The sequence below is a fragment of the Chelmon rostratus genome, chromosome 16 (assembly GCF_017976325.1).
Source record: "Chelmon rostratus isolate fCheRos1 chromosome 16, fCheRos1.pri, whole genome shotgun sequence".
Lineage (NCBI taxonomy): Eukaryota > Metazoa > Chordata > Actinopteri > Chaetodontiformes > Chaetodontidae > Chelmon > Chelmon rostratus.
Window position 1 is genome coordinate 5,880,186 of NC_055673.1, and position 21,063 is coordinate 5,901,248.

Below are 21,063 nucleotides of genomic sequence, written 5' to 3' on the forward strand. Positions count from 1 at the left end.
TCTTATAAAAAATTTGGTTTTTAAATCCTTTAATTTAAAGCATCTGCGACCAAAACTAAAAACCAGTCGCAGAACTTTCCGTCTTTCCAGCAGAAATAGAAAAACTAAAAAGTATTCACCTTGTTCTTGGCATAGGACGTGTTCAGTACGCTTCTGGTCTCTTTGCCTGTGTAGATCACCACCCCTATCACCGTGCCTGCCAAGGAGAGAGACAAGGAAAGTAATGCTGCTCATTAACTGCACCCCACCCCCACCATCCCGCACACACATACATACATGCACACACTCATCTTGGTCAAGTAAGATGAACTGCATGGGAGGAAACACAATAAGGCTGAGCTGAGGCAGTTTTGTCTCATTGCCACTCAAGCCAACAGACAGGAGTTTAATACGCTTAGACTCTCAGGGCCTTCAGCCACCCTATGGAAGCTCATAAAACCTGATCAATACGCTGCCATCTTTATTTGCCAATTCATTACAGTGGCCTTATTACAAAGGATTAATGAGTCATTAATATTAAATGAGCTTAATGGAGGAGCAAAAGGCAATAACAAACCTAAATACAGCCCCTGAAATCCCAAAACTATAAAAATGGCAAGAAATGGGCTGAAAACAAAGCAAGAGAAGTGAAGTAAAGACGGAGAGAGAAAGAGAAAAGAGACCAATGGCTGCAGGACCTGAGGAGAAAGGTGATGAATTGCTCTCGTTGACTTCTAACTTCAGAAATATTGAGCAACATGACAAATTATGTGTGGCTCAGCATGCACAGGGGCTTCAATTTGAATATGCGAACAAGTAATTCTCTTGTCACAGCTGGACTGGGGCCTGTAAGAGAGGGAGCACACGGTGATCCAGGCCAGTTCAAGTGCCCAGAATGCCACTGTAGAGCCGGTGAAGTGTCTGTCAAGGGGAGGCTCACGGAGGACAATGGCATTCCCAAGCAGAGATGATGTAAGGGGTCTAAGTCAGGCATTTTGTGCTAGTGTGTGTTTGTTCTTTTGGTCAAGGTCAGGCCAGAGGGGGGAGCAACACCGCAAATCAATGGTGTGGCCATCGCTGGGAGCGTCACAAACACTCTCAACTGACACAACCATTTCTGTGGGGAATCGCTCAGTTGGAGCGAGGGAGGATTACCTCAACGGTGGGCATTCTCAGAGTTCTTCAAACAAGCACATAGCAGTATCAAATCGAACACCATCAAGGCTTAATACCGGGAATTCTTTGTGCAACACAACATGAGTACAAAAGCAAGCAGAACCACTTAAATCATAAAGTACTATGACGAGCAGGGTGCGGTTTTGGCTTTAAGCAAATTTCTAAAATCTCAGGAAAATATAATGCGAATCGATGTGCTCTTCCATCAAAACTTCTGTGAATATAAATTCACTGTGCTGTGTTGAGGTTATATACACTCCCAGCACCCTCCTCTTTTTATTAGTCTTTACTGTTTTGGTGGGATGGTTGCATGTAACGGTGAAGAACATGGAAAAATGACATGAGCGCTCTGTGTACAACTGAAGTCAAGGTGTTCGATGCGTCAACGAAGCAAAGCACAAAAAACTCCTTAAAAATTTCTTCCACTTCCAGCTTTTTTTTTTTATGTGTAAATTGAAACAGTGCAGAAAAACAGGAGGACGTAAACAAATGTTTTGACGTGGAGCTAAAGTATTTTAATGTAGTCGAACTTCTTGACCAGTGTGGTTCAGATTCAACACAATGAAACATATCTTATATCTCATTTCAAAAGACTTGAAATAAAAGTTGTCATTTACTTACCAGATGCAACAACTGTGCTGGCCCACAGAGTGTTTTCAATACTCAGACTCTCGTGGATCTGCGGATCTGTGTCTTCCTGCAGGACAAAGGGAAGAGGACAAACACTGATTGGCCACTGGTGCATTTTGTTTAGCTTTGATATCTCTGGTATAACAGTATAACACACAGTATGACAGAGCACATGTGTTTCAAAGTTATATTCTGTATACTGTGTGTCCATACCTCTAACACTATAGATAATAATTTATGGGCGCAGTAGTTCATAATGTCACATTTGTTAGCTCAACTCACCACTACACAAAACGTGAACTCCAAACAAAAACACACAACAAATCCAAAACCATGAAGCCATAAATTTTGCTTTTAGACAGAAAAAGGCAATCGATGCATCTAAAACAATACATTCTCTTCAAAAATTAAAAGAAAACTGAAGCTGGAATCTAGTTCAGCTTTTTGATTGAATTTCATTCTGAGGGCTCATACATTAATAATTATAAAAAGAAGGTAGTGACTCTCACATTTAGAGACTTTTTTTTGTGCTGGACTTGTTTTACAGTATTTATAGAGTTTAAAAAAATACTGAAAATAATACAGCAACACCTAATTTGAATATTTCCAGTACTGGCTACTTTTATGCACTTTATCTGAGGAACAATATTATCAGCTGTATGCCGTATACACTGTGGTGGGTTTTCATACAAAAAACGCAAACGCTAAGAAAATGTCCCTTAAAATAAAGATTTCAGTTGAACAGAACTGAGGAACATGAGCTCAGTTGAGAGTGTATACAGCCTGACCAGAATGGCTGGACTCTGCTGTGCCATTAATTTTCACAAGCACCTGACACAGCTGTGCAGACTGTAGCAATACAGTAGTCCCTTTATCAATACTTTCACTAGATTTGGCATGGCGATAGAGGCTCCTTTTAAAAACAGTATAGAGAGTGCACATAGATGAGATTTCAGTGATAAATAAGCCTCTGGAGAGCCTCTTGTTTCACCCTCCCTCCTGTTTTACCCCTCTCTCTTAAATAAAGACGAAAGCTGAAAATGGCTTGAGTCAGGAGTGCAGAGTCAAGGCTCCAGTTTCGGCTCAAATTGCCTGTCTGATATGATAATTATGATACCTAAGCAGCCACATCCTGTCAATCCACTCAAACAAGGGAAGAGGTGCATGAAAAATAAATGGCAGGTTACAGAATGCTTGACCGCTCTGACATTGGCATCAAACTACGGTGTTCATAACTGCAGAGGGTCTCAATAAAGACCACAGAAACAAAGCCACCATATCCGTCTCAAGGAGAAAAAAAAAAAAGGAAAAAAGAAACCCTCATAAATAGGTAAGTTCATTTGCTGCGGATCTGTGGGAACCCATTTTTTTCCCATCCTGCTCGGACTAAAAGCACACGCTATGCAAAGGAAGGCCGCGGAGGATGAATGAGCGGAGGAAGTGCTCGCTCACTAAGCCTGGTGTGTGGCCAAGAGTGAAGACGGGCCACAAAGCCTCCCTTTGTACTGGAGCTCTCCTCTCTGTGGGGGCTGCGCTAATCTGCTATTAATAAAAAAAAAAAAAAAAAAAAAAAAAAAAGAGGAGAAAAAAAAATTCACTGAGCAACAAGCAAGACGGGATGGATGAAGCTAAAGCTGCGAGAACCTGCCTCTGATCTAAGAGGTATGCCTGCTGGAGATAACAACGGGCCCGGATGGACACACAAGCTCTCATTGTTGCTGCTTGTCAACACATTGCAGCGATACACATCGTCTGTGTCAATCCAGTCCCTATAGAGAAAAAAATCTGCATGTGTTTAAGATCTGTTTTACAGCTTATAAATATGTCAACGAGCTACTGTACCCTTGTGAAGTTCCCCTCGAAACTGTGGATGTCCAGCTGAGGCCTCTGGGCGTAGACGTAGGCGCTGACGGAGAAGAGGTCCTGAGACAAGGAGACATGACAGAAAGGGAGGCGATAAAGGCAAATTCTACACAGTCTACATATTTACGCTTGTTTTAACACTGAACTAATTCCAAATCACTTTAGATCAGTGTCAATTACATTTCTACAGTTTGATAAGTGTACTTGAGCACAAAAAGTAAGTCCTAACTTTGGGAATATTACTTTTAAAAATAATCTCGCCCTCTTATTGTCTGAACAATCTGAACAAAAAACAACATCTCATTGTTTCCTCAGTTGTCGTGAACTCTTCCAGGAAAAGCTCGTAAGCTGACCTTGAGTTAATTCTTTTTTTTTTTTTTGTCAAACGATATAAATGTAAACTATTATGCATTTCCTTCATTTTCTCAGTTTTCTGGTGTTAAATGGTTGCACATCGTCTTGTTTTAAAATAAATCTTGGGAACTCAGAGCAGAAATAAAAAAAATAAAGCATAATTCAAAGAGGTCTTCAATCACCCGTTTCATCCCAACAAGTAAGACGGCAACCTTTGGCCTGTCAAGCACCTAACACCACCTTTTTTTTTGCCCCGAGAGGAACAAAATTGATTGTAAATATTAAATAATTCAGGCAGTCAGCTTCTGCAGCAGCCAGGCAACCCTCAGTCATGCTCAGATAGTGTTCTCCTGGTGAGAACATGGGCAGAGCGGTTAAAGAGGAGCAGGGAAGATTATTTTACTGAACCCCCAATGGAGAGTAGTGTTGCTCCAGCATTTTACAGAGGACGGCTCAGAGACTTGACACATTCAGAGCTAAAAATGTGGGCACTGATAATAAAACTCATTTAATGGCTCAGAGTATACACAGAAGAATATGTAACACTCAAGTCTGCATTTGGTCAGGATTTTTGAGTTGTTGGTGGTTCTGAAACTTAATACAGAAACACATAATATACAGTACAACCCTGATTCCAAAAACACTGTGTGTAAAATGTCAATAAAAACAGAATTCAGTCATTAATAAATTAACTGTGTTTACCGAAAACGGTTTTACGTTTTCCCAGGTCCATGTGGTAACATCCTTTGTCCAATCATGTGCTCGCTCCATCTTTGCTTGTGAACAACTCAGCCTTAACAGGATGCGCCTTTCATATCCAATCATGATGCTATCACCTGTGACCAACCTGTTTACCTGTGGAATGTTCCAAACAGGTGTTTTTGGAGCGTTCCACAACTTTCCCAGTCTTTTGTTGCTCCTGTCCCAACTGGTTTGAGAGATCCATCAAATCAAATGAAGCTGATGAGATCAAACATGAAATAAATTGTCTTTGTACTGTTTTCAATTACACACCGCTCCAACTTTTTTTTGAATCAGGGTTGTAATTTACTATCTTGGAATAAAGCTTTATGGAAATTATTTTGTGTATTTAACATTAATTACTACTAAGCACATACGGTATGACCTGATCCATAAGTAGTCACGAACATCAGACTTTCACCAAAAATCTGAGGCGTGCTCACTTTTTACTATAGAGAAATTAACTTCCATTTCTGCATAAGAACAATCACACATCAAATAGATCGTCTCCTGACAAAAGGTGAGCTGGGGAGACATTTTCAGAATAAATCGTCCCAAACCGGGGGACAAAATTGTAACAAGGTTGAATGGTGGCTGAAGTGACAACAACTCTTGCTATCTTCAAGTCTCTTGAAACCCAATCAGGACGCCATGGCTCGATCATCAAATTACTTGCTGAAACTTTAATTCTCTGATCACATTAAGTGGCAACAAAAAAACCCATCAACTCAACTTAAATCTTAAGTGTTGAGTATCGCCTCCAGCTAAAGGAAGCTGCTGTCAGCTCACGATTGTTCCTGCTGTCCGTCATCAGTGATTAGGTTTCCATCACAGCCAGACGACTTCATGTGATGAGCCGCGCTCTTAGCGATAACAGAGCGCTCGTTCACTTATTCACAGTCGGTTTGTCTGTTACCAGAGATTCACGACATCGTAATGTATCCGTACCCCCACTGCCGGTAGCCGTTGTGTGCAGCCCACAGCAACCTTCAGTTTCCAGTCTGTTTCTCCATCCAGCTGATCTGTTCTGATGAAACACGCACCTGGAAAAACAGGAAGAAACAGAAATGTTCCCAATGTCCTGTAACACGGTTTCACTTTAAATCTAAGGCAAAACTTTTTTGTGGCTGTATCAGAATTCCAAACAGAAAGCTGATGATTTAGTATGATTTTATATGACTTTGATGATTTCAGCAATGAATATGTGTAGTTTCTGAAGATTCACAACACAAATACGACAATGCTTTGATGTATTTTATAGTAGCCTCTGTTGGGAATGAGGCTAAATGTGTCAAATAATGCTTAAGTGTCACACATCGTTGTGAGACATACTATATTAAAAACTTGTATAATGTAAAATGATGTTATTGTAATAAACTGGCATTATGTCAAGGTGCATCACCAACAGTGCAGTACATTATAGCCTGTGGCACAACCCAGAGCATCTGTGGCTGCTGTGGACCCCATAGGGCTCGATAAACGTTGAGCAGTCGTGACCTGTATTGATCTGAGGTAATATTACATATGAAACTGATGGATGAGAGCAACTATTTGACAGAGAGGGTAAAGGGCAGCTATAAACCATCCCTGGAGGCTTAAGTATGATGGAAAACATTTACACAAGGAGGATGATTCATGCTTTCCTTCTGCAGTGATGGCACTTCAGCTCCTCACATGACATCACTGAGGTGTGTGTGTGTGTGAGAAAGACAAAGTATATGAGACTCTGTGAAAGATAAAGATGTGTTTATGTATGTGTGTGTTGGAGGTATAAAGACATCAACAACTTCCTGCCAGGATTATTGGCACACCAAAGATTGATGGAAATGATGTCCTCAGAACATTTCCTCCCAACGCCCGTTAGAAAAGAGCCAGGATCTGACGCAGCTCATTGATTAATTGGAATTTGCATCATCACTCACCAGAAGAATGTGACATAAATCATATGAATCACTTCCTGCCTCGATCAGATGATGTCAAAGGACTGGACGGGTGGGGAAAAGTCACACTTCTCACTCAAATGATCTTGACACAGCTCGCTAAAGTGCCACAGGGCAGACAGAGTTCAATTGTAAGGCATTCTGTCTATTTCATCTTATTTTGCATTACTATTCCACCTACTGCAATGATTTATTAATGTTCATGAAGATATTTTAAAACCTTTATCAATCCGGCAGGAGTATTGCTGAGCAAGATTACATCTTTTCAGCAGCGCCCTGCTTCGCATCAGTAAAGTTACACCAAGACTTTGCCTGCTCACCATTTTTCTCTGATGTTCTCAGGAATATCATGTCTGCAGGAATCCTTTGGTTCTACAAAAAGAAAGGAAAAAAACAGGGTAAATAGCAGGGTGTTACTGAGCACTGTGGCCCTTTCAATCATCCTGAATAATTAAACAAGGTCAATACCTTGACCAGAGGGTGAAAGACAAACAGTTTTTTGTCTGTCTAACACACAGTAATGGAAATTTCACTTGTCCACTTTCTAGCAGCAGCTGGATTTCATGTTGGCTGAGCTGAAACCTAAGATCACATGTTTAACAGGTGAGTGGGACTTTTATAGTATCAAAAGTGCATTACCAGCTTCACAGTCACAGCAAAGCAAAACACTCATTAACAGAGTTGTGCACTGTGCCCTCAAGTCCAGTGAAGTTTTTTTTTTTTGGAGGTCAGGAGAATATGTAGCGATACATAAAAATCACTCATTTGAACCAAGCACAGAGCAAAATTATGCTGAAAACTTTTGCAAAAATGCTAAAATTAAGGACTGAGGCAAATTCTCATTAAATTGACTCAAACCTGAGAAGCTAGTGAAGTAATGGAGCAGTAATTCTTCAGTGACACGATTCTATACTACCCACATTAACTTTTTTGTGCTGAGTGCCTCACATTCGAATGGGGTAGTGTGGTCACTGCACTCTTTAATACCAGTAATACAGAGAGGTGTTAAAAGCAGAACCTAATTCTTAATGTAGTAAAACACATTTTGTCTTTTAATGGAACTGGATTAATGAATCTAAATTGCTTACTTAATTAAAGAAATGCTGTACAGCTCCACTTCGAAAAAAAAGTGTGACACTGTGTAAAACATTAATAAATATTATTGAAAATGTACTGTTTTCAGTTGAGTATGTCAAAAAGGATTAGCAAACTATCACATTATGTTTAATTTATGTTTGAGACAGCGTGCCAACTCTTTGGAATCAGGGTTGTACTCTAATGTTATAATACCACTTAAACCGGAGAGTAAATAAACAGTATTCACACATAAATAACTATTTGCTGTAGTAACATTTGTAGCAGAACACAGTCCAACACTGATCCTTTTAAAATCCTTGTATGTAAAGACATCTACAGCAAACACTAATGTGTTACCTTCTCAACGATGATCAGGTCCCCAACTTGTATGTCTGAACTCTTCACCTGAACTTTACCTGAGGAGAAAGGCAGCTTGAATGAAGGAAAGTGACAACAGACAGCAACCATAAAGTAACTTCACATTAAAATCACACTTTTTGTTTTTAAGATAAGCTGTGAATTCTTAAACGGCTATGAAATAAAATGAAGGTTATTGATTTCTGCCCCTTGAAAATGACGTCGACTCTTAAAACCACAACCCACTTTTTGCTATAGCTCTTCACCTTCTAACAGATCGATTACCTCCAGCATGATAATGTGATATCCTCCTGTTTTCATCTCTGGTCTGAGCCATAGACTAAAACAATGGCACATAGGGTCACTCTCAATTATATTGCCTCAATATCCGCTACGACCCTTCTTCTTCTGCGCAGACATGAGTGTGTACACGCAGCACATGAGCACAGAGAAGCCGTGAAAGCGGCATCCTCAGCCATGGTCACAGATACCACACAGGGGGATTTTACCACACATTCAACAAAGGGACCGATCTTAGATCATACAGTCTTGAGAACCTGAGAGAAAAAAATCAATGCAATTACAGTGAGAAGAATGACTTCTGTTACAAGTGTAGATCCAGTGGAGTGCCGTCTTGTAATTGCAGGGGGAGAGCTTGACTGTCCACTGGAATATCCGTTATCCTAATGTCAGCAAACAGTTACAGGCAGTGGCGTGATGGATTTCTTTCAGAGCTCTCACTGACCTCGCACTGTGAGCTTGCTGTAGAGTTGAGAGTTCATTTCTTTGTCCCGTTGGTACCGTCGCACTTCGTCCACAGCTTCTCGCACCATTGTAACGGCTAACACAAACCCCTGGGTGGCAAGAAAGCAAAACAGATCAATCCCTCCATTGATCATTTACAAAGCTTCATTAATACCTGAAGCCATTAGCCAAATCTTAAGTCTACACAAAGGTTACAAACAACCTGCTGCAAATAAATGTGTTAGTACAGCATAAAAAAAAAATGTACAGTGATCCCTCACTATAACGCGGTTTACTTTTCACAGTTTCGCTACTTCACGGATTTGCATCGTGCATTGTGTTCTGCATTCTGATTGGCTAAAAAGTCACTCTGCTTCTTCTCTACCTGTGCGTCAATAACGCTGCAGTTTAATATGTACACGTACGTAAAACAGCTTGCCAAATTTACATTACATACGTGCAAATTCTCTTGCAATTTCGAGTTTCTCTAAAACCCATAATGTCGACGAAACGCTCTGGACCGACAAAAGCACCGGGCTTCAAAAGAAGAAAACACTGCAGAGCGGAGTCAGGATGCAGCGGCTCAGTCTGAAGAGCAGTGAAATACACCTGAGTCACTATTCGTCCGACTGTACTTTGTATTTTTTTCATAATCATTTTTAATTTTCTCCCGTTTAATCCAATTACTCGGGTCTCGGTGGGCGGTGCTAATCTCCGCAATTTGAAGCCTTCTGTTCACATTGATGATTAAAATTATTATTTGACAGTACAGTAAAGAAGTTATTTGTTAAAAAAAAACATTTCTAAAGTACTTTTATTTGTGAAACAAATGCTTGAGCCTGTAAAATGGTTTGGTCTTTCTTTTCAATGTATAATAGAGTATTTAATTGTATAATAATTGTAAAAAAAAAAAAAGGTTTCTACTTCATGGATTTTGCCTATCACGGGTTCTTTTTGGAACGTAACCCCCGCGAAAAACAAGGGTATACTGTAATGCAAACTTCATGAAATGAATAACTGGCTCCAAAGTGTGTAAATATGTTGGTGGTATCGATCTATTGGCTTTAGATCTGCTATTAACAATTAATAATCTCTATAAACAGATATCTGTATATGAATGTAGAATCTGAAGGCAGGGGAAGCGTTCTGGTTTCCCTTTGTAGTCCGAGTTGTATTGACCAATCACGCTCAAGCAGGTTTGACTGCATGCAGGTAAACAGTCTTTGTGGAGAACAAAAGAGGTAGAAAGCACTGGAAAAAATGCAATCTCAGACCCCCCTGGCTATCATCTGAGAATAATTAACTGTTTTTAGCTTTTTTTTTAAATGTATCTGCATTCATATGCACTTCAATAAATATGATGAATACATGGCAAACATGATAATTGTGAAGATTAGCCAAAATGTCATCGAAAAGCATCTCAAGTTGCCAACTGGACTGTAAACCACCATCAGTGCACAGGAAGAGGAAGACTTAACATGGATATTTGTTAAGCCCCAAGAGGCTAAATCATTGTCAGACGACAGCAGACGGGTTTTCGGGATCAATTCATCAATTGTGATCACGTCACAATTTCTCTGAGCCCAAGGTGATTTGACGGTCTTCAAGTTACTTGTTGTGCTTGCTAACAGTCCAAAACTAAAAGATAGTCAATTTGCAATGATTTACAAAAAGACAACGAAGCAAATCCTCACATTTGAATAGATGGAAGCAGAAAATATTAAAGTAATGACAAAATACCTGGCAACTCTGACGATCTAGTATCATCTACTATCGTTTCAGCTCTAACAGGCTTTTGTTGCATGTCGATATTTGTAAATATAATATTGCTCATCTTTGAGAGACCAAAACATTCCTCACACAAATCAACTGGAGTAAAAACTGCAGTGCATTTACCAGAGGTGCCCAGTACGTGTACAAATATCCGATTTTCAGCGATGGCACAAACTGCGAACAGGCCACCACCAGAAAGTAGAGATTGAGGAAGAACTTGAACTGCTGGTAGAGAACCTGAGAAGGGAGCAGAAGACAAGGATTCAGAGAGGTGAGTTAACATGTCAGCAAGGTGAGTCAAAGACGACGACAGCTGCCAAAGAAGACAAAGAGGATGCGGCAGCAACAGAGCCGGCGGGATGGGTTACTGTACATGTTCCAGGGTGGGAATAAGATACATGTTAATGCTGTTAACTTTACATTAACCCAGTGGAAACTCTGACACTTTGAGAACTTCTGTTTCAAATGGCATTCAGGGTTTCATGTGGCACGGTCGCTTGGCACAATGCCGGTTGGTGCAGAATAAACATACAGCACAAGACAAACAGGACTGATAATCACAATAACGAATGAGGACGGAAAGCAGGCCGACTTTCTTGAATCGCACATACCAAAGTGCCACCTGTGACTTACTGAGGGCTCGGTGCTAATGGGCCATCCATCAACAGGGATCCCTTAGCGTTCCATTCATCTAAGGTCAAATTTTGAATAATGTTTGCAATAATGAGAGTCTAGCATGCAGTCACAGATTATCAGAGACAATGGGATCAATGGACGACGCGCTACAGTTAATGAACCCCCTGACCTTTGGGGAAAAATGCACACTGCTAAACTCAATTTGTGTGTATTTAATAATTCAAAGTGGAGGGAGAAAAACAGAGCCGTTTTGTTCGGCATCGATGAGAATATCTACGTCTCTAATAGACAGTTGACATTTTATGGCCTGGGCCGAAGGCAGCCCTCTTAATCATGGAGCCATTTGGTTTTTAATAAGTAAGTCTGATGGATCTCTAATGTCCCCTACAGTGTAAACCCTTAACTTAATGACAGAACAGTTAACAATTAGACCCAGCGCATGCTAGTGTGCTTTACGTACTGTTAATCTGTGAAAAGATCAGCATATTTCAACTAGAAGGATGAATTGCCACTGAGGGAACTATAAAAGTTAACAACAGTGGGATTGTTGCCTCAAAAAAAAAAAAAATCAAATGCATGAAATGTGGATTCTGTTGCACAAGGAAAGACAGCTGGTTTATGACCGGTTGTGGGTATCAGGGAACTCACCCCAGGCACAAAGGTGAAGATGTTGTACTTCTGGTTTTTGATGGCGTTTTTGGGGTACTTCTCTTCACATTTCTCCGGGCAGCCAAGCCACACCGTCCTGGCCTTCAGCTCCTTCTTCCTCCGACATATGTGGGCCAGGCAGTCACAGCAGCTGAGAGGGGAACACGATAAAAGTAGGTGCTTAAATCCTTAAATTCCTTGTTTTGTACGACCAACAGTCCAAAACCCAAAAAGATTTAATTAATGATCACATGACGACAAAGAAAAGCAGCAAATCCTAACGATGAAGAAGCTCTAACTGGGAAATATTTGCCATTTTTGCTTGAAATTGTTGATTAAAATCCTAAAAATCAAGTAATCGCTTTACAAATAATTCAGGCCTAAATAGTACAGCTGTGTTTAGTTTGTGTCCTACACGCTCACAACCTTGCGAGGCAGCTGCACTCGTGAGATCACAAAGATCACAAAGATCACGCTACACAATCCATCTTGCAAGGCTTCACGTTATGAGCTTGTGGCAGTACAATCAGCGTCCTATGAGGAACTGCTGGCAGCTACAGCCATGTCTTAGGTGTGACAACAGCAAGAAAAGCGACTGTTTGCATTTGAAAACAACAATGGCGGCTCCTGAAGAAGTTAGCGTAGATGCTGCTATAGCATCAGTTATATCAGAACTGAAGAGGATTTCTTTATTGAAAGAAAGGCACTGCAGATGTTTCTCCATGTTTCCATTCTTCTCTTTCAACTGGTTTTGGCAAGACTTTTGCTTTCCTACATCATATTACCTTGTAAAATAATGACAAATACTGATTATGCCTGGGAATTTTGGATAATTTTTTTAGTTGGCTGCAGTCAATGGCTGATTTTGACACAAGTAGGAGAGTAAATGCGTTACAAGTACGCTGCACAACTTAGGGACCTAAATTTTTACTGGCTTTCACTGAAAATCCCCACATTTTTATACATGTAAAAAGGATTGATGACTGAATGGCACCTTGATTTTATGGTCACACATTAAAATGTTGTTTGATTTATTCAATAGACTCTTCACCATAATTTAGATGAACAGTTTTGTAATGAGGAGGACAACTCAGAATATGCTTCTGGTTACAAAAAGTTAACAAAGAAATTTGGAAAATGGGGAGAAAAACCAAAGCATCTGATAAACTAGCCAGGAAGTCATCTGAAATTAAGAAAAAAAATATTTAGCAGTTTATTACATTTTCATAATAATGTGTTTTTATCTGTCACATTCACACCAATACATTACTGGGTTTTGCAATAACCCCTTAGTACACGCCATGTTTTTAACAAATACCAAGAATTCACAAATTAACAACCTCATTAAGTTTCTCATCTGTTAAATCAATTGTGGTCACTGAGCTCCGCTCTTTGCCCTGCTGCATCCTACAGTACTGATGTTATTTATATCCCTGGTCTTGCCAGTGTTAATTAGATCTTCAAGGCTTCCTTTGACACAAATTTTAAAAAGAAGTCCTTTGCTCTCGCGCCTTGAATGATGTGAAAAGGTTAGCATCTCCAGGAGGGAATTCCCTTCCTAATGCTGTGGGAGTCGGACACCTTCAGGGCCCAATAAGCCACTAAGCCTTAATAATCAGACGTGCTGTATGTGTGTGGCAGAATATGATAATTTTACCTCATGTTGACTCTTTCTAACAGGCAAAGACCAGCCCTTTGTTATTATTGAGATATTATCAAAGTTCTAAGAAGAGATTAGAGAGAGGAGATGGATTGTAGATTTACAATTTACTTTTTAAAAACTATTTGACTTTCTATCAACCTGCTAATGACTACATTGGGGCTTATCTAGCATATCTGATATCAAATGCAAACAGAGGTGTAGTGTGGGGGTAAATTACAATGAGAGCAGCTTGCTGTGAGCATGACCTAAACTGGCACCTGAGGGGAAAGAGGGGAGAGTGTCAGTGTATACCGTCATGCTGATCGACTTGGCTTTTCCACTTTTTAAGCAAGTTGGCAAAACATAAAACTAAATAAATCAACTTTGGTAAAAGTCTTGTTTGTATTGGCCTCGACGTTCTCTGTCTCTGTGCACTCCGAGTCCAGTTTCATAAGAGCGATTATTTGAGCAAATGAATGCTATTCAAATAATATGCCATTTGAACAGTCAGGGCTTATTCAGTGTGAATTATTTGTGTTTTATAATCCCACACTAAGCACACATAAAATTACTGGAAAGCATCAAACTGGTCAGCTGTGAAAAATCCGATTTGTTCATTAGTGGGGGGATGGGGAGGGGGGATCAATATGCAGCTTCAGCTGGAGATGCACCACTAACAACAAAACGACACCGAAAACAGAATATTCTATGAAATTCAGTAAATGTTACTTTTGGGCACTGAAGTGCTGCACAAACATTTGTTTATACATGTTACCCTTTATTGTTCCGGCATAAACAAACACTCTTCTCTTAGCCAGAAAGGAGCATCTTTAGAGGGCAAAAACCTGTCAAATTAATCATTAGCTGGATAAACCGCATCGTTCTGTTTGACGAAATCTTTTTGGACTGTTGGTGCGCATCGAGGAACTCGACCAAAAAACATGCCCTTATCCTCTCTTTGCACTTCATGCACAACTACCGGTGCGTTTGAAATCCAAACTGATCATCACAGCATACTTACTGACAATATGCACCGCACATACATTTACAGAATGACAAAACACAGACAACTTTCAGAGTGGTTAAAGGTCTGAATGGAAGTACAAGAACTCATCTACAGATAGAAAACAACACGACTTTGCAGAGCAGCAGAGGAATTTCTTTAGGTTTAAAATCAGTAAATATCTTTTCTTTTCTCAGATAATACCAGACCTCGCAACCACTCTTTGACGATGTTTAACACAAATTCAACAGTAAAACTTGAACAGTAAAACCTGTTTAGAGATCTGTTAATAGATAAGTTGTGTTATATGGATCTTATTCAAGTACTGTCATAACAGTAATAAAATTGTGCTTGTATATACTACATACAGCACAGGCAAAAAGTAGAAGCAGAAACATTCTGGAGATTATTTTATCATTACAGTTTCTGTTAACTTTTCTCCCAAGGAAAAGTAGGGGGGGGGGTCCAGCTAAATGAGTACAGAATGGGATTCCTCTGAGTCATCATGCCCGGATGACAGTCGTAAAAACAGAAAAAACATACAGCGTAATAAGTAATGTAATGGTGTAGAAATACCTGCCGCAGAGGACTTTCCACCCTCCCAGGAGGAACCAGCCAAGGCCTCTCTGTCTCTGATTGACTCTGGCCCGAGGCAGCGTCTGGTAGTCGCTCTCATCATTCTCAAAGCCTTCCTCCGACATCATCAGAGGCATCTCATCCAGGTTAGAGGGCTCATCTTCTAAAGAGTATCTGTGAGGACAGAGAACAGTAACACATGAAACAGAAACTGAACAGGGAACAGCGATAGACTGCGTTCAGCAGGAGCCAGTATTTTAAATGAGGAGTGGTAACATTTTGAGTGAATTATATTCACTCATGATGATTTACCATTTAAACAGTAATAACAATTTTGTTGTCTGCATGGATGCTGAACTGTACCTGATCAACATACAGGTTGTGTGGCCAACTAAAGACACTTTGTGGCTGGTTGACTGTTTAAAAATGAGAGGATGCTCTTCATAGCGCCAGATGTGAAAAATCTGGTGAAAGACTGAAGTAAAGCCAACATTAAAGCTAGTTGGAAAAGTTGGCTCAGTTCCTCTATCACTAAGTACTGCAGAGTACATCTCCTATTCACATTATAAAAAAAAACACTGGAAACACTCTTGAGAGGCACATGTCTTATTCATGAGGCCCCTCTAAAGAGTCAAGAGAGTCTGTAGCCTATCAGGGAGAAACATGGGATCACAATGCTGGCCAAGTCACCATGGCCAGTGTTAGTTGCATACTGACAACACACAAAAAGAATTTAGTAGTGTTACAAATACATCAAAGCTGAAAATATAATCTTGAATGAAAATATTAAATAATAACTTTGATATTTAAGGCAGCTAAATGAGATGAATGCTGGACTTTTTCTATTGTTCCTTAAACTCATTGTACACAGGATGTCTTATTTTTAAATTCTTTTTGTTGTTGCCTATTTGCACAGTTGCATTGTTCTATTTGCACCTTCCAATGCTGTTTGCACCGCCCCACCCCACCCTTGTGTGTGTTCTGAGGCGCTTCTGTAACAGTAAATTTCTCCACTGTGAGATTAATAAAGTCTTATCTAGAACACAATGAGTCGTGGGAACCAACAGGGGCATCAGGTTTACTAAAAGGGCTACTCTCTTGGTTACTATAAAGTCAAGGCCATGTCCCGTTCTGCTGGCATGACGTTTGTGCTACTCTTGACCTGCTTAAAAAGCACCAACAACCATTTTCGCACCTGTAATATCTCCGCATGCACAACCATACTACTCAAGCTGGTTGGTTAGTCAGACCTTTTATTGAAAAACAGTCGATAATTCACCTCTTGTTGTGAGAAAAACTAAATCTGGTGATGTGATGGGAGCTTCCTCCACCACTGCCAAAGCTGATCACTCTGATCCAGGACAATGAGACATTTTAGACATTATAAAACATCAGCGTTCATATGTGATATATTTCAAGACAACATTTAGAAAACCTTCAGAACCAAAATGCTGCTGCTGTGTAATAGTACATGCTACCAAATGTGTCGAGTCTAGTGTGTGTCTGTCACTTGTTGAATGAAAATCCCACTCAGACATACAGGAATAAAAATCATAGGCAGATGACTTTCTAATCATATCACTTTCTGTATTCAGGACTCTCTGGTGTGAAGGTGTGAGAAGGTGGTGACTGCAGGTGTTGAGACTTGCTGAACATTGTGCTGATGAATGTTTTCTGCCACAGTGTGAGAATTTAAAAAAAGCCAAGGACTGATAGCAAAAATAACACCCTGCTTTTAAATATACAAAGAAGTCTGAGCTGATTCACAACACAGCAAATGAAGTATGATTAAATGAACAACAGAGGTGTGTTTCTCACAGGTCAGCTATTTGTGGCACAGAGCTTTAACATCAAACACTTGACAGCGGACTGAGCTGAAGCATCTCTGCATTAACAAACTAAAATGCAACTTCAATTGATTTTTTTTTTTTTATCTGATTCAACTGCAACTGCACAATTCTGGGAAGGTTTCAAATCAGTCTGCACCTCATTTCCCTTGTTCTAAAAGGAAAGCATAAGAAATACAGATTTTCTTTCGGGCATATGGAGCTACAACATGACTTTAAATTTTGGCATCAAAAATAAAATTGGGATTTGAAAATAAAACCCGAACTGAAAAAGGAAACATTGGGACTTGACAGACGTTGTATTGGCACTGAAACGATTACTGGTTCAACGTAATATCATTTCAAAGTTAACTTTAACTGAACACAGTTATACACAAAAACTGCAGCAGAGCGAAACTGATGTAATGTACATGCCTATTAGGAGTTTTAAATGTACTTGTGGAAACCATTAATACTTTTAAATCTGTCAATTCTGGAATATAAGCAGCCTGAAAGGTCACTCCGCTGTATGTAAATAAGTGTCTTGTACCTACAAAAACATGGACGTGTGAACAAGCATGAAACTAGCATCAGCAGGATTATGAGCTTAAGATCAACCAGCCACACTAGTTCTCACTGATACGGCCCTGCAGAGCTGCTCATCATGCCAGCGATAAAACATGCGGGCTGACTTTCTGTTTCAGCTGAAAGCTTCTACAACTTAAAGTTAAGAACCAGCCTGACAGCATATGCTAGTAATTAATAGGGGTTTAAGTCCTAAAACAACTTGTTATCTATCTGCGCACCATGCTAGCCTGAGTGGATTGTGACACACCCAAAGTAAGGCTCTGCATCATTATTACTCAGACAAGTATTGGATGGTTTTTAGGTTCTTGCTTTTCTTAAACACATATCAGTATCTCACTGCATCATGTGATATATCCTGAAATACACAAGTTTCACCAAAGTGAAATCAAACCCTAATGACTTTTACAACAAACCCAGAGAGCATGAATTCCTTAATCTTTACTGCTACATACAACACAAATCCCTGCTGTACAACTATGACATATATAAACTTTGTCTTGTACAGAAGCCACTACACATGAATGTATACACGTCTGGTTCCAGACCTCTCGGTCACTGCACATATCTCTAATTTTGGACTAACTAATTGGACTAACCACAGATTATTCTCATTAACTGCAATATCGCTGTTGAATCCCAGCATCTCCCCCTAAACCTGAAGTCTGGTTTCTCCAAGTATTAATTTTAAGAGTTTATTCTGGATTCTCAAAAAGTTTTAAGAAACTATGATTTCCACAAGATTCAGTAAAACTGCCAAACAAAATAATGTATTATTTCCTCCACTGTTGTCTGGATGAAGGAGATCAAAAATTTGTTTTAATCTTTGCATGTACATGAAGGATTTTGCATTGCTCGGAACAAAAATGTTGTGGAATTTTTTTGGGGAGAATAAACCTACGTTTTGATATCCGACTGTATGGCACAAATAAAATCCTTGAATGGTGAGATGATTTAACTCGAAATCTGGAGCACTAAATTCTCCGTCTGATTTACGAAGCAGTCTGTAAAACCTTCCTTTCTAATCCTATCAGTTTTATTTGCCCATATAAATACAGCTGTTATGTTAGAACATAAATAAGTAGGGTGTGAGTTTTCTGGAAATAAGAAGATCAAGTGATTCACTTTCTGAAACATGACACACATAAAATCACACTGAACAGCAAACACGTGCACAAAGATTAGTAACACATTCCATTAAACTAAACACATTCACAGCAAATGTTATTGGTAAAAACATGAATCTAGAGATGTTATGAAGGTCTTGTGCATAAATATTTTGCTGGTCGTGAGTGACCTAATAGAGCAGCAGTGTTCAAACCATGTGACGACAAGGATCTTGAAAGCAATGCATATGATTTTTCCACCAACAAGATGCTCCATAACTGAATCTTAATTTGCTCCAAGCTTATCAAGCACCAAAACAATGTACAACAATGTATGAGCTTGTACACATCATAAAATTATACCTAAATATGAGAGAAGAGTCTCTGTAAAATTGTAAAAAGGCAGTTGTAGACTCAGACAAATTGAATACTCATACAGCAGCGCTGAAGTGAAGTGATGCAAACATTAAGTACATTTTGACTTGTTGGATTTGGTTCCAAATCACCTCTTGTGGCTTTGACCTCAGCAGCCAGTGTGTCTGAGTCAACGTATGCATCACCAGCAAACAGCAACTTTTCATCTTCACTTTTGTGTTTCGTTTTCACACTGTCGGGACTTGCCAACGAGGTACGTTAATAGTATTAGCCACAGTGTTTCTCGCTATAGAACTCCCACATCTGATTACATAATAACTCAACTCTCAACCCAGGGGAAACGTGGGCCGGTTTTTAAAAAGGTTTGCCGGCTCTCCGGTCCAGCACAGGCATCGTTGCCAACAATTGCTTCCTGTGTCAGTGGAAAAGCTTTATCGGTGTAGTTTCAAGAGCTTCAGGAGCACTGCTCTGGATCTGACCTCCATGGTGAGGTCAGGAGAGTTCCCCACAGGGCCCAATTAACTGTCACATGAATATTATTTCTGAGAGCAAGAGAAAGGAAAACAGAGAGGCAGAGGCGTTTCCCTTGCAATCTCAGTTTAAAAGTGTTGTAATAATACATCATGGGAATTCAAGAAGAGCTACCTAAGATGCAAAGCCAACTGCGGTAGATTCATTTGTGATGGGTTATCAATTAACCATAGTAACTTAACTATGTAAACAACGAGTAGCAACCTTCTCCTTGGTCTAAAAGTACCTGGTCTTGCGACTACTTCACTTCCTGTCCATTCCTGACCCTGAGGGCTTTATGAGCTCATCCTCGCCCAGTCTGAAAAACGAACAAGCTTGTAAATGACGACTACAGCATGCAGCAGCACTTTTATAACATGTGGCCAACTTAGTTTAGACAGATAAGCTAATCATGTGACTCCAAGTTAAATGCCGGGGAGAGCGAGCACTGCGGTGGTCAACGTATGTCTGTCTCTCACCTATGCTAACGTACACAAGTAGTTATGGAGGTTATTTTGTTGGACTAATAAAGGCAGATTACATGTTAGCCGGATTTTTAGTTTTATGGACGACAGAATGAGCAAGCCAAGCAGCTGTCAAAGGAGAAAACAGCAGCAGTGCTAGCAAAACAAGCTAACAGCCACGACCCCCACACAGCTACGGACCCCGGAAGCGAGCGAGGCAGCGAAATGTAAACATTTTAGAAAAAAGCGGTGTTTCTTCAGTACACGACCAAAGAAACAGCCCAGCTAGTCTGTCCATACCTTGAAAGTCTGGCTGAGTTGTAATGCGGGATCCTCCTCGAGTTCTTCCGCACTGGATTTAACGGGATGCTGTCAGCCATCTTGGCTGGGCAGTACACATCCTGACGTCACGCTAAAAAAAACCGTTTGGGATTTATGCTGCATTCACTTACCGAACAAAATATCGTAACCATAATAATCACGACGGACGAAGAAGACCAGCGATAAGAAGTGTAAGGTTAGAAAGCACAGAAGAAATATTTGCCGTTTTCGCTACGTAACTCTGACGCTGTAGGACAACGTGGCTCTTTGCTGACGGATTTATAAAATTAAGCTAAATAAACAAAAGTGGAATGGTTGAATGGAACAAAAGGGAGTCTGCCCTTTCCAGGACTTCATAAGGCAGCATAAGTGATCCATTCCAGGCATCATGGTCACTGGTCGAGTGAAATTTATAAAATTTCTAGTTTAAGATAAACAGAGACTGTAAAGTATTGTATATTGTATGTGTGTGTGTGTGTATGTGTGCATGTATGTATATATATATTTATATATACACATACTTACATATATAGCAAGCAAATTTGTCCTGTGTGAAAACGAATTTAGAGCAGATATTCACTGGTAAATCATGTGAGCCTTTGAGTGGAGACTGTTTTTTTCACATATCGTTAAAATCATTCATTGTCTTCCCTAAGCCCACTCATTTTCTTATAAACAAATCTTAACCACTTTGTTTTACTCTGTTTGTTTTTCAAGTACCAGATAATATTCAAGAT

The 21,063-nt window shown here is 39.8% G+C and overlaps 1 protein-coding gene across 2 annotated transcripts in view; it reads right to left on the reverse strand.

Moving 5' to 3' along the window:
- The window catches only part of atp9b (ATPase phospholipid transporting 9B), a 41,741-nt gene extending 21,356 nt beyond the window's left edge, over nt 1-20,385 (reverse strand). The window contains exons 1-11 of one of the 2 annotated variants that reach the window (XM_041955133.1): nt 20,306-20,385; nt 15,140-15,313; nt 11,919-12,069; nt 10,758-10,871; nt 8,863-8,971; nt 8,118-8,176; nt 7,004-7,055; nt 5,692-5,786; nt 3,628-3,708; nt 1,777-1,852; nt 120-196 (exon numbers count right to left, since the gene is read on the reverse strand). In XM_041955133.1, coding sequence (XP_041811067.1) covers nt 120-196; nt 1,777-1,852; nt 3,628-3,708; nt 5,692-5,786; nt 7,004-7,055; nt 8,118-8,176; nt 8,863-8,971; nt 10,758-10,871; nt 11,919-12,069; nt 15,140-15,313; nt 20,306-20,385 — 1,068 coding nt within the window. Of the gene's footprint in view, nt 1-119; nt 197-1,776; nt 1,853-3,627; nt 3,709-5,691; nt 5,787-7,003; nt 7,056-8,117; nt 8,177-8,862; nt 8,972-10,757; nt 10,872-11,918; nt 12,070-15,139; nt 15,314-19,788; nt 19,857-20,305 lie in introns of those variants that run through there. The other variant, XM_041955135.1, reaches the window with a different exon arrangement.
- Nucleotides 20,386-21,063: the final 678 nt, after the last annotated feature.